Source organism: Glycine soja, chromosome 18 (genome assembly GCF_004193775.1).
Source record: "Glycine soja cultivar W05 chromosome 18, ASM419377v2, whole genome shotgun sequence".
Lineage (NCBI taxonomy): Eukaryota > Viridiplantae > Streptophyta > Magnoliopsida > Fabales > Fabaceae > Glycine > Glycine soja.
The window spans coordinates 8,914,204-8,933,288 of NC_041019.1; the positions used below are offsets into that span (position 1 = coordinate 8,914,204).

At 30.6% G+C, this 19,085-nt stretch overlaps 1 protein-coding gene across 1 annotated transcript; it reads right to left on the minus strand.

The window, feature by feature from the left end:
- Window positions 1-8,728: 8,728 nt before the first annotated feature.
- Window positions 8,729-19,085, minus strand: LOC114394775 (EH domain-containing protein 1-like). Its single transcript, XM_028356449.1, has 16 exons — window positions 18,912-19,085; window positions 18,495-18,574; window positions 17,964-18,032; window positions 17,817-17,874; window positions 17,615-17,667; window positions 17,499-17,535; window positions 17,342-17,400; window positions 16,640-16,753; window positions 16,376-16,478; window positions 15,613-15,662; window positions 14,615-14,743; window positions 14,268-14,519; window positions 14,084-14,163; window positions 13,645-13,771; window positions 9,192-9,335; window positions 8,729-9,092 (listed from the first exon to the last, which is right to left on the minus strand). The coding sequence occupies exons 1-16, from the start codon at window positions 18,994-18,996 to the stop codon at window positions 8,907-8,909; spliced, it is 1,626 nt and encodes a 541-aa protein (XP_028212250.1). The 5' UTR covers window positions 18,997-19,085; the 3' UTR covers window positions 8,729-8,906.

The following is a 19,085-nucleotide window of genomic DNA, read 5'->3' on the forward strand; positions in this document are numbered from 1 at the left end:
GTTACTTTTGCATGACATGAATAAAAAAAAGCAACAAAAAAGTATTTTAGCTGTATCAGATAAAAACATGCCTTTAATTTTCTTCTTTTAGCTGCAAAATTTCCATTAGCAAATGTAGTTGGCATTCATTCGATCCATCCTCCCAAGACCTCAATCTTCAAGTGCTTCCTCACATTTCTTTAGCAAGTTGCTCAGCTGAATCTTCCTCAGAAGCCATCTGTGTAATCTTTTATTCCAGCTTCTCGAAAACGTAGTCTTCATCTTCAAAACTTGTATGTCATCTCTCTTTGTCTCACCCTAAAATCATCCCATCAATCATTTAACATCACAATAAACACAAGAAATCATATGATAAATCAACTAAAAAACAGTGGATTAAAATTAAAAACATTGGAAAATACTAGAATGGAGCTCTTATGACAACAAACTAATATAGGTGTTTCTCATATATATAATTATAAAAACTCTTATAGTTCAAAACTGTTTATTCTCTCCTCAAATATCACAACTGATAACAAAACAATAAATATATATGGCTTTCAAAAGATTACCAGCTTCATGGACCTTTCGATATTCATTCTTAGTCCTGTAATTCCATGCTTTGGCCTTCCCCCTTCTAAAAGGCCCAACAATGGGCAATCGATATCTCGCAAAAAGAGATAAATGCTATATCAAGTTTAAATACAAGAATTGAGTCAATGGTACAAATCAAATTCAATATATTCTTGTAAATTGATGATGGCATGAAACAACCACCCTCAATACTGATGCAGAGACATTTGACTCCCATAACTGTATATGTAGGATAGTAGATAGTGGAATAAACCACTTATTATGAACATTTATTAGATATAAAGTAATAACTTTATTACATTATATGCTAAAAATTATAATATAGTTATCTATCATATGAATATAATTGTATATCTATATATCCTCAATTATATAATACATTACACGACGTATCAGTAAAGACATTCCATCCCTTCTCTTCCATGGTCGGCAAGACATTCTGAACACTGCGATTGGCCGACCTGAGCATGGGGGTCGCGTTCGGGCAGCAGGCTCAGGTGTCACTATTACTCAGTACTACGGAAGGGCATCAAGGACATGCAGCAGCTCATCCACATCCATCAGCCAACAACAACTAGATGAAGTTGTTGCAAGGCTTAGGGAAGACATGACTGGGCAGATTAGGGAAGAATTGAGGACTCAAATTAAGGAAGAATTGAGGACTCAGCTAGAAGAGGAAAATAAGAGGAGCTTGGAAATAATGACCAATGCATTGAAAGAGGCTATTAAAAAAGAGTTGTCAAATAAAGGATCCCCAGAGCTACTCCAAATTCAGTCGGACATACAACAAGTAGCTGCGCGTGTCAGCACACAGGGAAGTAATGTTGTTACCAATGTCCAGGCTTCACAAGAACATCATGCTGATGCCATACCATTGATGGGACTGTATGTGCAGCTTAAGGATGGTACAACAAGGTTTGTAGAAATATTACCTTACTTACAATTTAATCGGACTTTTGTTTTTTCTTGCAGCTGTAATTGTTGGGTTTGGTTTGTGTTTTGTTCATCGTTTAGTTTCTGTTTTATATGCATTAATTTTTGCTTTGTTTATGGTTCATTTAAGGTTGGTGGCCATGGGGAAAATAATGGAGGGGGATTCAGTCATACACACAGTGGCATATGCAGATGATGTTGTCAGGGTAAGTGTAGAAACAGTTATTGATCCTGAGGCTGAGGTCCCCTATGCCACGTCAGAAATACAATATGTGAAGCAGGCCGTCGATACATTTGTAGCTTGGCCCACACACCTTGTGAAAGCTGTATTAGATGAGGTAACATGTTTGATTTGACATACATAAAGTAAAACATTGAGACATTACAGTACAAATACTCACCCACTTTCATTAACCATGTAGGTTCCACAAAGTATTCCACACAACGAGGATGCACATGTGCCGAAGCCGACTAATGTGGACGCAGATGATCCGTTGCGTGGATTGATAAAGTATAGTTTCGATATTTACGACAACCCACTTGAAATCAACTTTGATGGGAGGTTTCTTGGAATTGTAGATGCATCTGCATCGATATTCATTACATATTCAGATGTTAGTGAAATAATAGCAGGAGACAAAAGTCTGAACATATCTGTCATACAATTATGGTTAATGTAAGTCAAATCCTTCATTTATTTATTCGTCATTCATTCTATATCATGATCCACTACAATACTTTCAAATCATGTGAATAGGTATATTCATGAGTGGAGTCAGATATTCAGTCAAGGTTTCATGTATGCATTCCTTGAGCCACAGTCGTTGGTTTGTTCAAAGGAAAGACGCAGCGAATGCGAACAATATCTTCTAAGATGGCTTAAGGAATCTGACCGAGAGGTGTACATTGGACCTTACTTCCATCAGTAAGTGTTATTTAACAAACATACTTCAAATGATGTTTGGGTGTATACGTATCTAATGTGCATCACATGCAGGGCACATTGGCAACTCGTAGTTTTGTGTCCTAGGCAACATGTTGTTGTTTGGTTCTGTTCCTTGCGTAGGAAACCTGATATGCATATCAAAGCTACAATTAATAGGTTATCTCATACCATATAAATTTTTACAAGCCTTCTTTAATGGGCATTATTGATTGACATGTTGTATATGTGTTGATGTGGTTTTTTAAAAGCAGTGTAATGACGAAATTGAAGACGACCTTGTCTCCTGAAACTAAGGCAGTTGCACCTAAGTGGATTGAAGTAAAGGTTAGTCAGCTATGTACCATGCGTTATTGTTGTCTAGGTAAGTCATGAAATTATGTAATGTATACGATGTTCAAATGTTTTCCATATGTAGAGTCACGTTCAAACCGGCTGTTATGAATGTGGATATTATGTAATGCATTGGATCTGGAACATCATAGCCAGCGACATAAAGAGTGACTGGTCCATGGTATGCATAAACTTCAGTGCAATTGGAACTGAATTTTTATATTTGCAGTACTAACTAACAATTATGAATACTTGCAGTGGTTTGCTAATGACACACCGTTGGACATCGACATGATCACCACAATTCGAAAAAAATGGGCAACATTTTTTTTAAAGATGGCAATAAGTAAAAACGGCTAATGATGGCGTAGGAGTATTTCTTTTTTCCTGTATTTGAGACAATTGTTATGTTATTTTACACAGCGGCTATTTTATTTTCGGTCATGCTACTGTGATTCATAATGAATCACAAATCCTATAATGGTGATTGCGTGCAATGGTTTTCTGTTCATATAATTGTAGTAATATATTGTCTTTACCCCCTTCTACTGCATTGCATCTGCATTTGATTACCACAGCAACAATTAAGTGCAGCTATAGTACCACCAAGCTTGGCACTACAGCAGTTAACTGAACAAATGAAGTGTCCACAGTCATTGGATGGTTGCCTGGTAGAGGTACATGTTATAAACTAATAAGATTTCCTACGTGTTAGGTATAATTATTAAGAAGAGGCACTATATATATAGACTTTTATATATAAAGCTTATTAGAGTTTTAACACACTCTCCACTGTTGGTCCTCAATTTATTGAGAATTATAAAATCAGAATAATGACTCATCATATGAGTAGTTGGACCTGTAAAATTTGTGATTTTTAAGAAATTTGAGCCAACAAAAAAGAGTGTTCAAGAGAATGTGTTAGAGACAGTGTTGCTACCATTTCTCTGTTTAGGAATGGTGTTTGTAGTTATTAGTGAAAATAGAAATAGAAAATACTTTCCTTATGTCAAACAGGCTTCTGCATTACTATTTTTAGTTTTTACAACATTATGATAGATCATTATATATTTTTTCTTTCTCTAAAACAAATGATTTGTTTATTGTCTTGGGGTGGTGTATATAAAAACTGATCAACACATTTTACTTTTCTTTTTTTGCCTGTTCATTCCAATGTACAAATGATTGGCTTATGATGCAACAAAATCTAAATCAGGAACTAAGTAGCTCTTTTAATATAAAACATGTTTTCTTTATCTTTTACTTTTCTACAACATTCATGTCCCTTTCCCTTGATGTCTAGGCTGATGTGCTTGTTGATATATTGAAGATCTATTGAAGATTGTTGATATAATGCTCTCTCATCAGGTATGAAATTTTATAACATGTTCTGTTGGGTGTTTTGCTTCCTGGATTTTGTGATTTTCAGTGAATTTCATGTAAAAATAAGCTGATCTTGCAACTGATGGATAACTTGGTATAACCCAAATTACACTTTATGTTTATTTTAGTTTATTTCCTAATATAATTATACTTTCTGCGTGAATGGTATAACCCAGTTTTGTAAGCAGGGCAACTAAAACAACGACGGTCGTTAGTCGACCCGTCTTTATAGCCTTATAAAACAACGACGGTCGTTAGTCGACTCGTCTTTATAGCGTTCTCCAACAACGACGGTCGTTCCAAGACCCGTCTTTATACCTTCCTTCAACAATGACGGGTGTGCGTAAGCCCGATGTTGAAATTTTTAAAAGCAACAACGGGTGCATCTTCCACCCGTCTTTATAGATTTCTGAAACAACGTCGGGCCCAAATGACACCCGACGTTGAAATCGATCCGAACAACAACGGTGCTCCTGAAAATCCGTCGTTGACTTATGTTATATAACGACTATTGTTAATTGCGCACTGACGTCGTCTTCTGACATTACAAAGACGGTGGTTAGGCTGACCGATGTCGTTGTTGTCGACTTACAACGACATCTGTAACAAAGATGGTAGGAGGCCCGACGTAGATAGCTTAGTTTGACCGATGTAGAATCTGCTTTTTGTAGTAGTGAATAAAGGACCTAAGTAAAATTTTAAAAATAAAAAAGACTTAATTGAACTATTTTTAAAAATTACAAGATCTAGTTGAACCTTTTAATATTAAGAGGATCAAATTTAACCAAAACAATTAATTAAATAACTAAAATAGTAATTAAACCAAAAACTAAAAATGAGTTTAGGTTAGTAAAACACTTGTCAGTTCACTAATTCAACCACAAAATCCATCAGGTCGCTCTAGTTCATACTAGTTCAATGGCATGTCCAATTCAATTTAAAACTCAAACAGATTCTACCACCGAATCTTGATCCAACACTATTAGTCTATGTCAATTTTTTTTTTATATTGTTTGAGTCGATTTTTAAAACTAAGAGTAAGAGTCACCACAAAAGGCTGGGAGGGCATAAAAGTGTAAAATCATTTGAGTCGATTTGCTTTTTGTTGTTTTAAAATTTTAATGAGTAAAATTATAACATTTTAAAATTTAAGTAATTTTGTAAAATAATCACTAATCGATTGTACTTAAGAATAAGAACTTCAGCTTCTAGTATCTTTTTAAATGTGTTTTGCAAAAGTCTAACATAATTCCCTGCTCACCATATTAACATATTTTGTCAAAATTTTTTATTTTATTAAGGATATATGTTGTTAACTAAGTCAAATATTTTTTTTGAGAATTAATATTGAAGTAATAATATATTTTTTAAATATGAATTTAATTAAATTAATTGTGTGTTAGAAATGAAAATGTAAAAATAAAATTTTGGATTGTTTTTACTATTTGTACCTAGATGCAATTTTATATTTAGTGGTTCATAAAGAATGAACTCATGTTATTTAAATGAATGATATAAATATTTGAATCTAATTAAAATGCTCTTTCACGATATAAATGATTTAAAAATGTTATTTGATTATATTTTAGTGTACACGGTAAATTTATTATATTTATAATAATTATCTTAAAATTATGTAAATAATAATTTTTAATTATTTAACAGTATAATTTTTTTAACAAATCTCTTGATTGAATCTAAAAAAAAATTAATCAACGAAATCTCTTAGTTGAATCTAAAAAAAAAATTAATCAACGAAATTGAAAATAAATATCAAGAGATTTACAATTACTCATGCACTGGATTCAATTACTTGAGTTAGATTTCGTTGTTAATCTACATAAGATTTCACTTGACTTATTCATTTATTAAAAAGAATTCAAATTTAAATTTTTTATAAAACATGTTTAAGTAAAAATTGTTAAGTCTTATGCTAAAAAAATGTTAAGTTTTAGCCCTTAAAAGAAGGTTTATTAAGTTTTGATACTCGCACCCTTAAACTTTTTTTCAAATAATACAAAATGTCACACTATTTTCTATTCACACATTAATCCCTTTTATGTTTAAAAATATTACTCATATATGTTACACAAACACCCCGACTCCTACAAGAGAAGTTATTGTAATGGTTAAAAAAGAGATGTATAATTTCAAGAAACCTTAGTGATGATTAGTATAATTTACTGAAGTTTTAAAATATATCATTTTTTTATATTAAACATATATTATAATATTATTTCATTATACATCATATATTACCAAATATGCCTCTTGGAAAAATGCTTGGTATCTCTATAATTTTTTTTATTATAAATTATATATAATGCATATACATAATATCTATAATACTTTTATTATCTAAAATAATATAAAAATGTATAATTATCAATAATAATTTTCAATTAAAATAGTTTATTTAGACAAATCATGCTAGAACAAGCAAATTTATCTATGCAGGCAGTTAGAAAAAAGTTATTTATGCATATGAGTTATTATAAGTTTCAAATTTTATATCTTATAATTTAACTATTATAAATATTATTTATCTATAAAAATAATTATCTATATGTGTTATTAAATTTTTTAATATTATTATAAGTTACTTTTTCTATGTTGTTTTTTCACTCTAAGTAAATTAAAAAAGACAACATTATTAATAATAAATATTATATTATTATTTGTACACTAATACTATTTTATATTTTTATACTAATGAATAAAAAATTACAATATCATATAATTGATCATTATGAAAGAACTTTGTTGTTATTATTATTGTTTTTGTTGTTCTTATTATTATTATGAGAATAAAAAAATATATATTGTTAAAATTGACTCTTATTTTTACCTTCAATAAACAATTGTGCTAGAACTAGATAATTCATTCATTCCTTCTAGTTTTGATGAATAACAACAATATAAATTTATGATTATTAATTATCTACATATAAAAGTAAATGACACACTATATGAAAACATTATGGTAATAACTTCCTATACTTCAGCTCATTTTATGATTGTCATTCACTCTACAATTTTCTACTTGGTTTTCAAAAGTAATATTCAGCTTTGTTTATTATTATTATTATTATTATTATTATTATTATTATTATTATTATTATTATTATTATTATTATTATTATAACGATGGTGATGATGATGCATCATCCTCAAGGTATGAAATTTATAAGAAAAAAAAATATAATGTTAAAATTGACTCTTATTTATACCTTCACTAAACAATTGTGTTAGAACTAGATCATGCATTCATTCCCTTTAGTTTTGATGATAACAACAATATGAATTTATGATTACTAATGATCTACATGTAAAATCAAATGACACGTCATATGAAAATATTATGGTAATAACTCCCAATACTTCAACTTCGTTTATAATTGTCATTTACTCTACAATTTTGTACTTGCTTTTCAAAAGTAATATTCAGCATCGGACACACTTTAATAGAACAAACGTTGAAAAGTAGTGAATCATCCACTATGCTTTTATCACATGTCCAAAAGGATACTTAAACAATTACATAAATATTTCTCTCTTTTACAAGTAGATTCATTCATACTACAATTTGTCTGCTTTGGATTATTCCTTGCTACTTGATTTAAACCAACATTTGAATCTAGCATGATTGAGACAGATTTAGAAAGAACATATTCAAGATCAATCCACTACTAGAATTATGAAGATCTTGCCTTATTTAGAAAGATTTGCACATCCAACTATCAATGTGTCATAAACACTAACAACAGTCAAATATTGAATGCTTTGATCCCAAAGAAGATCTACTCGTCTAGCATTTATAAAAGGCAATTCATTTCAACATTCAAAGACCACGAAAAACAAGAGAGAAAAGTAATCAAATCGAGAAATAAAAGAGAAAAGGATATCATTTCAAGAAAAACACTGAGCTTAGAGACTTTATTCTTTGCCTAGCAAAGTGCAATTCTGAGATTCAATTTTCATTGTAAACACACTCCATGAGTGTTGGAATTTTTTATTCTATTCCAAGCAGTTGTTTGAGAAAGCCAAGAGTGACTTAGTGATAAAATAATATTTGGGTGTCTTAGATTCAACGGGAGTCTAAGGGTTGCACCAGTAGTGCCTTAGAGAATATTTGTAAGCTAGGAGTAACAAGATAAAATACTTGTTGTAATCAGTTTGATTAGTGGAACTCTTTATTGATTAGTAAAAGAGAATTGGACATAACTTAGGTTGAGTGAACCAGTATATAACTGAGTGTTTCTACTACTCTCCTTTAGCTTTTCATAGTATTTTTAAGGCATATTATAGACACATCTTTGCACACAAGTTTTTCATTAATAACCATTATTTATAAATCACTGGATGACGGTCCTTTACTAATTGTGAAGTTACCCATCATTGGACGATAGTCCTTGTGAACTATTTTGTTTATAAATCACTTCCATTATTGAATTTTTTATAAAAGGTTATCCAACACACTATTCAACTCTCCCCCCTTCTAGTATAATTTATTGTATTTCAAATTGAATTTCCCTTTTTTCATTAAAAGGCACTAGGCAACCATATTAGTACACATTTTACAAAATTTCATCTAAACAAGTATGTCAGTGAAGCCATTGCATATTTTTTTTTTTGAAAAAAAATGGTGAATCTTATTTATGCACCCCAAATACATAAAGATCACATAGTCATGCACATTAGTACTTGTATCAATTCCTCTCCATGTAAATTGCTTACAAACTTAGCCATAGGGATTTCTGAATGTCTTCAAGAGGTTAGGAACATCATAAGCAAGCATGTCATCCACTGTTTGTATCATTTTTTTGTTCAATTTCTCAAACTTGTCAATGTTGTAACCACTCAAGGTCTCTTTGAAATGTTCAACATTTGGAAAGTCACCAGGTGGTAGATGGAACTCCTTTTGTATCTGTTAGCAATTTTTGTTACACATAAGCATTTTTAATTTTAAAGAATTATCATAGCTACACATGCATGAAACTGGACTAATATAAAGTAAAATTCATACCTTAACAAATTCAGTATCCAAATTATCAATGAGCTTTTGCTGAGCTTTAGCTTTGCCTATCATAGCAGGCATCTGCTTCTTAAGATGACTAATAATATAAGCATGTATCTTAGCAGCTCGTGCTCGTTTTACAAACTCATTGATCTATAATACACACAAATATTAGTTCAGTTATGAAAATAAAGCAACTTTAATAAATAAAACACAATTAGTTATTAAATTGATATTAGAATTTAAGAGATCAAATATAAGCATATAGTAGCAATTATAAGATGTAAATCAAAACAAGAATAATTAAGATTCTATTTATGAAATTTTGGGTAAATTATATTTTTCATCACTGAACTTTTTGCTAATTATGGTTTTGGTTCCTAAACTTGTTGACAACCGACCAACATCCTCTAAATTTTTTCTATCATAGCTTTTAGTACTATCTGTCTATTTTAGCTGTTAAGTGATGATGCAGCAATGGTTTTATTATTACTTTATTAAGATTCATTTTATGGCGGCTAAAAATCACTAGAAAATCGTTTCCCTAGAAAAAAACTAAACTCAAGTTCCCAACATTCTTATTTTCACACTCAGATTTCCTCAACACTCACGAATGAAATAAAGATTCAGATCTTGGACATAAATGCTTTTTTGAGTTAATCTAAAAACCTTTCATGCATCTGGTACAAACTCTTCCTTATCTTTGCATACACTTCACCCAGTTCCTCCATCCTAACTGCTCCATTGGGCTCATCGTAGCCTCCACTATGCTCTCCTCACTATCATGTGCCCAATCCATAATCCCCATCTTCATGGCCTCCACCACCGCGGCCTTCACATTTCCTAGCACCATAACGCACAATGTCATCAGCGACTTCATCATAGCCAAGTGCTAGTACTGATGACATTGTCATATGTACAACCACAATGTCACTGCATCACAACCTCAATGTTGAGAATGACTTTCATTGGCTTCACTCCGCGACCTATGCACCATTCCATGTTATCGTCTTCTTAGTTGCCTCTTTTTGAAATTGGAGGAGTTGAAGCTCTTGCATGCTTTGGTGTGCATCTCGAAGATGAGCATATATAAGGATCAAAACTTAGAGTTTTGCGATGCTTTAAGGATAATCATTTTTGTGTTTCAATTTGAAATTGTTATAGGCAGTGTTATAAAAATTGGATCGGCCCTTTTGATCGAACTAGTTGGATAGGAAATTGAAAATTGTTGTGCATGCTTAGTTTTTGTATTGAATTTGCACAAAAAATTTCTTAATTTTTCTCATTTGTTACTTAGTTTGATCTCAATAAGTTAAAATTTAGTGTTCTTTTATATTTTTAGTTTATTGATGATAATTTTAGTAAATTCACTAGTTTTAGTTGTGGTTTGTAAAGTTTTGGTGCACTAACAAGGATGGAAGAACTTTTGGATTGATGAAGAAGTGCACTTAGCATGCAAACCAAGCTCAGCCTATGAGACACTTTGGAAGGCCAAGTGGCAAGAATCTTGAGACAACTTAGCCAATTTTTCCACTGCCACTGATTTAGGCTAAGCACACATGCTGGGCTTAGCACACAAGCCTTAATGAGACAGTGCAACATTTTGGAGCAAAAAACTTTAAAAAGGAGGAATGTTCTTAGGGCTGGGTACTCAATGGGTTTAGAAAAAATAAAATATTGGGTGCCCTTGTTCTTCTTTATTTTTCTATTGTCTCTTCTTCTCTTATTCCCATTCTTATTTTAGGTCTCTAACGTGTATGAGAGGCTAACTTTACCATTGTTGGGGGATTGGATATAAAAATCTCCATGATGTAACTATATATATTATCCATTTAATGTTATCTCAATATTATTGCTTCCTTTCTATGCTTATTGCCTTATTTATGGTTTAATCACTCATGTGCATGTATGTTGTAGTGTATAGATCATTGGGAAATGTCTTTTCACTAAGAACAAAAAAGGGGCTTCTAGTTAACTCACATCTAGCAATGGAATGGTGTTGACTAGCCTTTGATAAACCTTTGCTCTTGATCAAATCACTGAGTTTAACTCGCTAAGGGATATAAGGAGTGAATCAAGTGATTTAGGTTCTTTCACATAAATTATGGTTAGAGTAAATTAGTTGGTTAAAGTAATAGATGAAATAACATTGATTGGTGGAACATCATTACCATTACATCAAGAGTTCATTTGGTAGGTCAAGCACCCAACATTCTCACAAATTTTGCACTTATCTTATCTTGCACTCAAAGTGTTTATGTTTTTGACCCTTTGAACGTTGTACCATCTTTTTATGTCTTTACTTAGATTTGAAATTCCTATGTTTTGTTATAAAAATCAATCAAAGCTTTTTTTTATTTATTCTCTTAGAACTTGGTTCATGCAAACTACATAGCACAAGCAAAGTTCCTATGGATACGACACTCATCTTACCTACTTGTGCGATTAGGTTCACTTGCTAATTGGTTAACAGAAACTGAAGCTATTGTCGATCCGATTGACAAATTGGAACACTAATGCAACTGACCCAATAAAAATCGATTAGCTCGTTGTTAAACTGGTAAAATTGGTGCTTAAACTTGTCTATTTCACTCATTTTTTTAATGCTAATACACTTTTTCACTGATGAATTTGTACTCTACATTGCCTACCCTTGTACCTTTTCATGACACGCTACACAAACTACTTATTCCATATGCATATTACTCCTTTTTTCCTTTTTTAAAAAACTAGTTAGCTCATTGTTAAACTGATAAAATTGCGGTAAAATGACGAACCTATGCTCTACACAACCTACCCCTGTACCTTTTCAAGACATGCTACACAACCTACTCCTTAATCCACATGCCTACTACTCTTTCTTTCCTTTTTTCAAAAGCCCCTAAGGCTAGTCTATTACTTTTCATTTTTTGAATTTTAATTATATTGTTGAATTTGAAACAAAACTCATGTTACACTTTCATATTATTATTTAGAGGTTGAAAAATGTTTTCCATTGGTGTTGAACCCATGACCTAAGAGATGGTAAAACAAAACCAACCACTAAGCTAATTCAAATTTTCAATAAATTGGTAGATAACATATTATATTTTTCTATATTTATTATATAATTTATAAATTGTATTATACATTGAATTGTGTTGTTCAATTAGTGACTCACCGGTTCAACCACTGACCCGTCATCTAGTACCTTGATTGGTATGATTTTCATAACATTGGTTATAGGGTGAATTTGGATTTGTGGATAATTAGTTTTGTGCTAGAATTTGAGTGTGGGATGTAGCAATTTTTTGCGACTAAAAGCCACCAGAATACATTTAGGACCTTTCAAATAAGTCACGTAAGCAATTCGTGGCAATTTTTGGCCACCTAAAAACTAATTGTAATAAATAATAATAAAACCAATGTCACATCATCACTTAACGACCTAAATATACAAAAAGCACATTGGATTGGGAAAAAAGTTTGAGGACATAAATCGGTCGTTAAAAAGCTTAGGGTCCAAAATCATTAATAGCAAAAAGTTTAGGAATGAAAATGATAATTTACCCAATTCTTTTATGCACAAGATGACATTGGAAAATGTTGAGGATGATAGTTTTGTCCTAAAATTATTAGAGTATAAGTGTGAGGTGAAGTCTCATATTAGGTATAAATGGGAAGGTTGAACACCATATGAGTGAAAATAAGACCCATAAACATGAGTCTTAAGGTCTTAAGTTAAAGTGTGGTGTGAAGCTCACTTATCTAGTGTGCTCATAACCCATTAGTATTAGAGCTGATGGTTCAATTTGGTGACTGGCTCGAACGAGTAAGATGGGTGAATCCTAGGCCTAAGGATCCCTTGTATTGAAAGTCTTCTTGATTGTGATCGAGGCGGCGTGTCCCGTGGGTGGAGCAGCGGTGCAAGTATATAAAGCATGTAGGCTCTAATGATCACCATGGAATACACATGGATGAAAATGACTTTCGCTCAAAGGGAAGACTACCATGTGGAAGAGACTTACACTTGAAGGAGAGATTGTTGGAGTACAAGTGTGAAGTGAATTTTCATATCAAGCGGGAATGTGAAGGTTGAACACCATATAAGTGAAGATAAAACTCATAAACTTAAACCTTAAGGTCTAAGGTTAAAGTGTGGTGTCAAGATTACTTATGTGGTGTGCTCGTAATCCATTGGTGAAAAATCTTCCCAGTATTTAGTCTCATTGGTTCCCCAACAAAAATAATGTTCCCTTTTGAAATGTATTAAAAATAAAGTTTGTGTACATAAGTACTCCATACTTTCAAGTAGTAAACAACTTTCCTATCTTTATCTTTTCATCAAAATAGTTATTAAAACTTTAAATGTTAAAATTCAAAATAGTTCTCAATGAAGAATTATGCATAATAAAGTATAAGTATTTGTGTTTAACTTGGAAAGATATATTATATATGATAAAATATACAAGTAAAAACTCACTTTACGATCACAGGCCTTTTTTGGTATATCTTTCAAATCTGAAAGAAGGTCATCTTGTTCTTTTTGAAAGAGTTCATTTCCAAGTGGACCACTGAGAGAATCATTTATAGTCTTGTCATTGAAAGAGCTACAAAAAAATTGATCACAAAAAAACATAAGACAATCTTATATAATAACCAAGAAGAAGAAAGTGAAACTATAGTTAATTTATACAGGAATATATACAATGTACAAATTAAAGTGAAATCAAAAGAAAAATAATCTACAATCAACCAAAATAACAAATGTAACATCATGACATGCCAAAATTGCTAAACTCAAGACATGGAAATGGAAAAACTAAAATAAAATAAAAATTAAATTAGAAATCAATTCTCAATGTGGAAGAAAACTTTTAAAGATTCACATTGGAGTGCACACACAATGTAAAGTGACTTACCCAATATATACCCGCATGACTTCAGGAACATTCAACACCTTCCCAAGTGACCACATTAATGCACCGTATATTCTCATTAGCTGTAACATTGGATCACACAGATATATAGGTCAATTTTTATCTTTAATGAAATTTTAATAGATTTGTTAAGTAAAAATAGAAGATTAGTAACATATGTTTTTACTTGTTGGGTATCAACTTGGTCTGCTTTGTTCAAGACAACTCGAATTTTGTCATCATGTCCCCGTAGGGATGATATCACACGCTTGAACTCATCACTAACATCAAGTTTGTGAGGATCAAATAGAAGAAGTATTAAATCGCATTTAGCAGCAAACCAAGATGTTACACCTGTAAAATCATATTGTCTATGTGTTCTTTGCTTTTCTCCAGATAAAACTCCAGGGCTGTCAACAAATGTAATGTGCTCCAATAGCTTTGGATAATTGATAATAAAAAAATAGGTAAGTTCCAAATGCCACAGAAGAGATATATCTTAATTTTGGTTTAATTTGGTATAGAAAAGCTTACAGGATGAGGCATTTGAGAACACTCAAATTTGGACAAAAATGATGTACCAAAAGTTGTAAGACCACTAAATGGCATGTCTGCTTGGACAGCAATAGTATTGCCAGGAATGCTTCTTTCATCAGGTCCAGACTATGTAAACAAAACTATAATTAGCTCTTAAAAACTAGCACAACAATTAATTTCCCTACATAACTATCATTTCAACATATTAAACTTAATACTAATGCTACTATACAAACTAAAGATGACACACATATTACAAAGTGCTTAACAATTTTATTTGTAACTTGCAATTTTTATTTATCAACTCAATAAACAATAAGTAATTTCAACTAGAAATAACTGAAAAAATTATCACAAAATGTGACATCCATCAAACATAATTATATTTAAGAGAAGACACATCATTAACAAAAATTTAAGATAAAACACTAAAATATAAGTCTATAATGAATTTCCGAAAAATAATTTCAAAATACATCTTTCTCTAACTTTTCTTTTAACATGAAGCTTGCATTACATTACAAAATTCATATCATTTTATTCTTCCAACTAATAACATGAGGCAATATATACATTTACTCACTAAACAAGAGTAAGTTCTTAAGAGACAAAGATATTGTTAATCAAACTTTCACATTTACAATTCCTAAATATCTAGACTAGGAAACTTTTTTCTCTGACTTCTCTTAGTGACTTTGAATCTTTCTATTTCACAAAGCTAATTATAGTTCTGTTTAAAAATGTTAGTTATGCATTTACAATAATAATAATAATAATAATAATAATAATAATAATAATAATAATATGCATCTAGTTACAAAATAAAAATTTAAAAATTAAATGCTCACTTTTATCATTAATAATAAATTAATCAAAGATGTTGAAAAGAAGCTAAAAATTAAATATACAACTTTAATATTAAAAAAACCCTTAAAGACTCGTGACACTCTGATATGATATTAGTAGTAATATAAGTTAAATATTTTGGTACATACCATGACAACAACAAACCTATCAGTTGTTGGCTCTGGTCCAATATGAGCTCCTAGTGACATTCATTAGAATTAGAAAAAATTCAATAACATACATTTCATAATAAGTGTGAACAATCCCCATGTATGTGTGTGTGTATATATATATATATATATACACACACACACATAAATATAGAGAGAAGACGTATCACATAAGAATGACTATCTTACGTGAGAATGAGAATGATCGATCTCAACCGTTAGATTAAAATGAAAGACTAAGATTAAAATATTTTAAGTTCAAATTAAAATTTCATTTAATCATAAAATCTCTATAAGATTTATCAAACAAAAGATTAAATATCTTAAAGATTTAATTTACTTCAAAATCATTACCAGCAACATCGTGATCATCACCACCAACATGGTCACCACTACTGGTGATCATGGTGGTGGCAGTAATGGTGACAACACTCATTGGTAGTGGTTGTGGTGGCGACCATTGCAATTGTGGTGGAAATAGTTATGGCAGTAATGGTAGTTAAGATGATGATAGGTTTGAAATATTTTAGGACATCATAAATTAATTTTTAAGATATTTAATTTTTTGTTTGGTAAATCTTATAGAGATTTTATGATTAAATGAGATTTTAATTTGAATTTAAAATGTTCTAATCTTAGCCTTTCATTTTAATCGAATGGTTAAGTTCATCCATTCTCATTCTTACATAAGATGGTCATTCTCATATAATTAAAATATATCAAGGTTGGGAGAATCACTTGCCTGGATAACTGCTTTTAAGCATATGCTTAATAAATGTTGTTTTCCCAGTTGAGTATTGACCCAAAAGCAAAACCATAGGTTTGGCATCAAAGTCACTATTTGTCTGAAATGAGAAAGGAATAACAATCAATAAATAACCTAAATGTATATCTTTCTCTTTATATATAATGGTCATTAGATTATTGAATTAACAAATGAAACAAAAAATAAAGTAGCTTGTCTTGTTTTCTCAATTAAACCAAATAAATAAAATCACTTACTAACCAAGAGAGGAGATACGAAATCATTATAGTGGTAAGTAACTTCTAAGGGCTTTAACTTTTGAAGGTAAAGTCTTTTTAAACCATCGACAATTGATGTCACTGAGGAAGCAGGAACCTATAAACATATGAAAAAAGTAAGTAAAAAACTATATGAACACATTAGACAAATTTTAAAAACCTAACAACAATAAGAAAATAGTACAAGGTAAAAAAATATAAATAATTAGTTAAAAACATATATACATAAATATGATAAAACAACTTAGAAAAATATGAGAAGAAAACATAATTTGATTGACCAAAATAAGATATGTACAATTCCATGCTAATATGACAAGTCTCTTATGTTTAATATCAACAACATAACTACCTTTAACTTATGTTGTTTTCAAACATAAAGATATATACTTGTATGTCTGTAAACAACTTAAGTGGAGTTTTCAACTTTTTAGCAAAATTCATGGTTTTGTTAACATATGTTGTTTACAAACATCATTAGCAATACCTTAAGTTGTTTACTACATTTTAATGAAACAAAGACATTTCAAAATATTGCCACTATACATGTATATGCATTTTGTAGCTATTACAAAACTTTAACAATTGAGAATTATATAAAAAAATTTAACCAACCCTCTAGTTCTTTTGCTTTTTAAAATCATGTTGATGTAAAATGTCTATAATGCAATAGCAAAATGCTTACCTTTTTTGCTGACTTTGCAGTAAACCATTTACTTGTCGGTGATGGGTGAGGAGGACTAACTGCATGATTACTAATAAGTTAATTTGGGATTTAAGATAAAAACGAGTAAAAGTAATATGAAATTCAAGTTGTTAGTGAATAAAATGAATATAAATACCACTCAATTCTTTATCTTTTTGTTTACGTTTTTTCTTCTGCACAAACAAAGTCAAGTATTAATTAGTCCTTTCACTAAATGAATATAGAGTATTAACATAAGAAAGAAATACTTACTGTAAGCAATACATCCAAACCATCCATTGTGGGTGGTTTTGCATGTCTCATAGCTGAAATAAATGTTAAATACATGTTAGTAACTTTTATACGATAAACATGAACCAACAACAAAAGGATAATTGCACAATCTTCAATTGATATAGATATTACACATATAAAACTAACAATAAATACACAAATGGACATGTATAAAACTTACCATCACTAGTTAGCAAATCGTGTGTTATTGAGTATCCACATTGTCCTAAAGAAACAAGCTATAATTCAAATGGATTAAGTTTTATAAAATTAGTAAACATTAAAATTTAAAAAGTGTAATTTTGTAAGAAAATAATTATCTTTTTACCTGCATAGCAATGACAAATTCTTTGAAACCAAGATATCCTTCTCGTTTTGAATCTGCAATGGCCCATACCTTATTTTGGTAAAGGGAGCAACAAATAAACAAGATAGTTAAGAGGAAAGAGTAACTTGAAAGATAAACTACAAAAAAGTATCAAATAACACAACTTATACAAATCATTCACCCCTAATTTTATACCTTAACATATCTAATGAAGACAAAGGGTATCATAGCCAACTTTTACATAAGACAAATTAATATTTCAAAATTAACCCATAGCCAATATAATAAGGACCATTAGTTTATAACTAACCATGTGTTTAGATATTGGACAAGGAAAGAATCATGTCAAATGAATAAATGATGCAACTGTTACAATCAATAACTTTAATTTAAACAAGAAAAGCTTTATTTGTAACTCATGATTAGACTCACTAAAATGGTTATGCCTTAACATTAATCTACAAATGCATTATTTCTCTCAATATATACACCTTGTTCATATGCACCAAATAAATAAATAAAATGTAAAACCTGCTTAAGTTCTTGTCGAGATAAGTTTGACATGGCAAAGAACTTGATGGCTTCATTTCCCGTAAAACGACCATCCCCATCTGAAATCACCCAAATGCACAACAAATCCATTATTTATATAAAAAAGTAAATAGATACAAACAAATTTATTTTACACAAAAAAAAATATTGCATAAAGAATGAAACAAGGTGGTTTTAAAAAAATTTCAAACACCACTTTGCTTGCACTAAAACAAAATTTAACCTTATTGATTTTATATTAATTTATCTTTTTCCTTTATAAAATAGGATTGGAATGAAATAACCAAATCAAAGCGTAAGAAAATTGTAAACACCAACATGACCAAAAAGTAACATCTCATGAATTTCAATGATCATAGAAGACATGAAAGATTGAAATATTGTTCAAAGAACAACCTGCATCTGCATAATTGAACCACTCTTCATAAAGATTTTGGTACTCTTTGGAACATGAATCAAATGGTACTATGTCAAGTTCCATGATATGAATAATAATGCAAAATTGATTTTTTTATGATTTGGGGTGAAAAAGAAAGAGGGATCGCAGATGCATGCAGAGGGTTGGTTACG